General features: G+C 36.3%; 1 protein-coding gene across 1 annotated transcript; it reads left to right on the forward strand.

The window, feature by feature from the left end:
* Positions 1 to 775: 775 nt before the first annotated feature.
* LOC135666665 (nudix hydrolase 17, mitochondrial-like) lies at positions 776 to 1,901 on the forward strand. The gene is made up of 4 exons (XM_065178294.1): positions 776 to 1,017; positions 1,182 to 1,265; positions 1,353 to 1,481; positions 1,562 to 1,901. The coding sequence occupies exons 1-4, from the start codon at positions 832 to 834 to the stop codon at positions 1,688 to 1,690; spliced, it is 528 nt and encodes a 175-aa protein (XP_065034366.1). The 5' UTR covers positions 776 to 831; the 3' UTR covers positions 1,691 to 1,901.
* The last annotated feature ends 1,250 nt before the right edge of the window (positions 1,902 to 3,151 follow it).

A 3,151-nucleotide genomic window follows, 5' to 3' on the forward strand; every position in this document is an offset into this window, starting at 1 on the left:
TATAATTTTAATACAGATAAGAAGATAGAACCATTATAAAAACTAAATGTTCAAATCTGATTAGAATACGACGATAATTAGTTAAAATTCAGAGAGGATTAAAATCATGTTCACATCAATGGCTAGGCGCTAATTACATATTACATAATTTAATTAGCTATCTTTAACATTTTAATTTTTATATTCTTAAAATTACATTGAGATATTTATACTTACGAAAGTAAAATATTTAAATCCGTTTCTTCTCACGTTATTGATTTTGCTAACAAAAATACCGTATGTACTTAGTAATAAATCGAATTTAGGTAATAAATCTTATAATATTTTTATTAGTAAAATCAATGATACGAAGAGAAATAAAAATAAATATTTATTTTTATAAATATAAAAATTTTAATATAATTTTTTAAGATATAAAGATTAAAATATTAAAAATAATTAACTATACAAATAATATATAATTAGCTCGGTAGCGACAGGCACCCCAGATTCCATTTACGTCCGACAGAGAAGACACGGGAATTTGACACGGTCGAACTCGCGTTGCCGGCCCGTCAATTCAACCGTACCGCGGGGCCCATCGCCCTAAGGAGATACCATCACAGTTAACGACGAATTCCGTCGCGTTTTGTCCACGGAACGAAACGCTAACGAAAGCGAGAAGTGACGGAGAAGCGTGACAGACAATGCCCGGAAGCGACGCTTCTGCCACTTCAATTGGATTCGCCACCTTCCTCCACGCGCTCCGCCGTCTCCTCTTCTATTTATTGCCCCTCTAGCCTGTTTACTCGGCATCGGAAACAAAAGGCGAGGAAGGTTGCAAGGAGGAAGATGGTGTGCATGGTGTCTCGGCAGGGCAGGCAGCTCCAGCGCTACAGCAAGAGCGGGAGCCGCCTCGTCGTCGGGTGCATTCCCTACAAGTATAATCCTGGCGACGGCGGCGGTGAAGACCTCGATAGATCCATGGAGGTTCTTGTCATCAGTTCGCCCAAAGGAAATGGATTGTTGTTCCCAAAGGTATGCAGAAAGCTACGTTTTTTCTTTCATGTCAGTAATGGATCCGTGTAATTTGCTCGATGAAATGTTCATGAGAACCCACCAAAAGAACAATTTTTGTCTTAATTAATCTGAATTCTTGGTGTTGAATCAATCAAATCAATGGGTTTCTGTTGCCTTATCAGGGTGGGTGGGAGACGGATGAGACCATTAAAGAAGCAGCTTTGCGGGAGGCATTGGAGGAAGCTGGAGTGCAGGGGAATGTGCAGGTAAGCTTGCGATCCTGCCCACTTCCTCTCCAAATTACTCGCCTTTGTCGCAGTGTTGCTGACCATCTTGCTGTGCCATCGTTGCAGCGAAAACTTGGGAAATGGAAGTACAAGAGCAGGACCTACGGCGCAGTGCACGAGGGCATCATGTTCCCTCTCAATGTGACGGAGGAACTGGGGGACTGGCCTGAGATGCACACGAGAGAACGCAAATGGGTAAGCACACACAAGAGAACTGAATCTTTAGATTCGAGGTAGTGGTGTTTTCCATCCCTCATACTGGTTTGGTGGATCAGGTGACGGTGGCAGATGCCAAAGAGGGATGCCAGCATCCATGGATGAAGGAAGCCTTGGATAGATTGGTGAAACGGCTGTCGAGTTCCAGCAGCAGTAATAACAGCAACAGTACTGCTTCAGCATTTTAGTATTCTTCTTTGGCACTCTCCACGAGCAGTCTCTCATGGATGATGGATGAACTCTCTTCCCACCAAGAATAGCTGATAGTTACAACAGAGTTTGATCATTCTTTCAATTCTTTCAGCCCTGTGATCTCATGATCTCATCGTTGACTGATGGACCCAACAAAAATTTGTAGTTTTCAGAGTACCAAAATAGTGAGCAACTTCATGGAGATAATCTTCTTTCTCGTTGGTTACTGTGATTACGATTATGTAAAGTTGAATCCATCTTTTTAATCCTAACTGAACTAAGAAATATTGAACATGTTTGGTTTTAGTGCTATTAACTTCATTGATAGAGTTTTGTGCAGCTTCCACTTTCTGTACTTGGCACAATCTCATCCACCAGGTGGAACCTCTATAGGGGTCACTTTTTTCTTGCATATTGAAAAGGATAAGTCGTGATGTTTTAACTATTTGGATCACTTACATCTTTTCTCTTGTTATTGAGCTTGTCTTTTTTAATTATTTTTAGTAATTTTTTAGATCCATGTCTCTTTTTAACTACTTATCCTCACATCATTAATACTTGAATCATCTAATACAATATAACCACTATATATATATATATGTTTATTTCGTATATGTTCACATCATTTTACATTATTATCTTTCATTTTATTTTCTATTGGGATCATAGCTAATTAATTTAGAAATAAAAATATTTATTCTTTAAAATACCTTTCTAATTTGCTTTTTTATGTAAATTAAAATCAAATTCAATATAGTTTGTTCAAGCATGCAAGTCTTAGCAGCATGATGTGAAACAAAATAATTATTTTAAGCAATTCATTGGTGGTGTTATAATTACATCCTCAGATTAATGAAGATTTCACAACAAGAAGCCAAAACTTTTCAGTGGTCAAATATGGTAAAAAATTAATGACTACGCCAGAATTAAATTCTAAAAAGCAAAAAAATAACAATACTGAATTTAGAGGGATTTATATGTATTTTTTTTTATTAAGATAAATTTTAACAGGAAAAATTATAGCTATCAATGCCAAGGTCTTTGTTAATAACTTATTTAACATATCAAAAATTTGTAAGATGATATCTTGAACTAGTCACTTACATAAACACTTGAACCTTAACATATGATGAATTAATATTTAGGGATAATATTTTATAAGATAAGTACTCAAACCTACCTAAAATGAATCAGATATACTTGTATTAGATTAATATTTGTGATGTAAAAACTTCACAATTGAGATTTCAAATCGACGTAATATAGAACATGTGAGTCAAATATATCATCAAATTAATATTTTAAGTATAAAATAGTATAATCCGATAGCCACAATTTCAAGTTAAAAATAACCAAAAGAAAAATTTCTACATGAAATTTATTGTCTGTTTGCTCGATGCATAAGCGGCCCTCACGCGACACGTACGAGAAGGCAGACCCGCTACGGCATAACGCAA

Source organism: Musa acuminata, unplaced genomic scaffold, assembly GCF_036884655.1.
Source record: "Musa acuminata AAA Group cultivar baxijiao unplaced genomic scaffold, Cavendish_Baxijiao_AAA HiC_scaffold_1118, whole genome shotgun sequence".
NCBI classification, from domain to species: Eukaryota; Viridiplantae; Streptophyta; class Magnoliopsida; order Zingiberales; family Musaceae; genus Musa; species Musa acuminata.

Excerpts from the sequence above, each read along its gene's own strand:
- LOC135666665 (XM_065178294.1), top strand. The coding sequence starts at position 832 with ATGGTGTGCATGGTGTCTCGGCAGGGCAGGCAGCTCCAGCGCTACAGC. Across the intron at positions 1,018-1,181 it reads ATGGATTGTTGTTCCCAAAG|GGTGGGTGGGAGACGGATGA; the intron begins GTATGCAGAAAG and ends TTGCCTTATCAG. Across the intron at positions 1,482-1,561 it reads ACACGAGAGAACGCAAATGG|GTGACGGTGGCAGATGCCAA; the intron begins GTAAGCACACAC and ends TTGGTGGATCAG.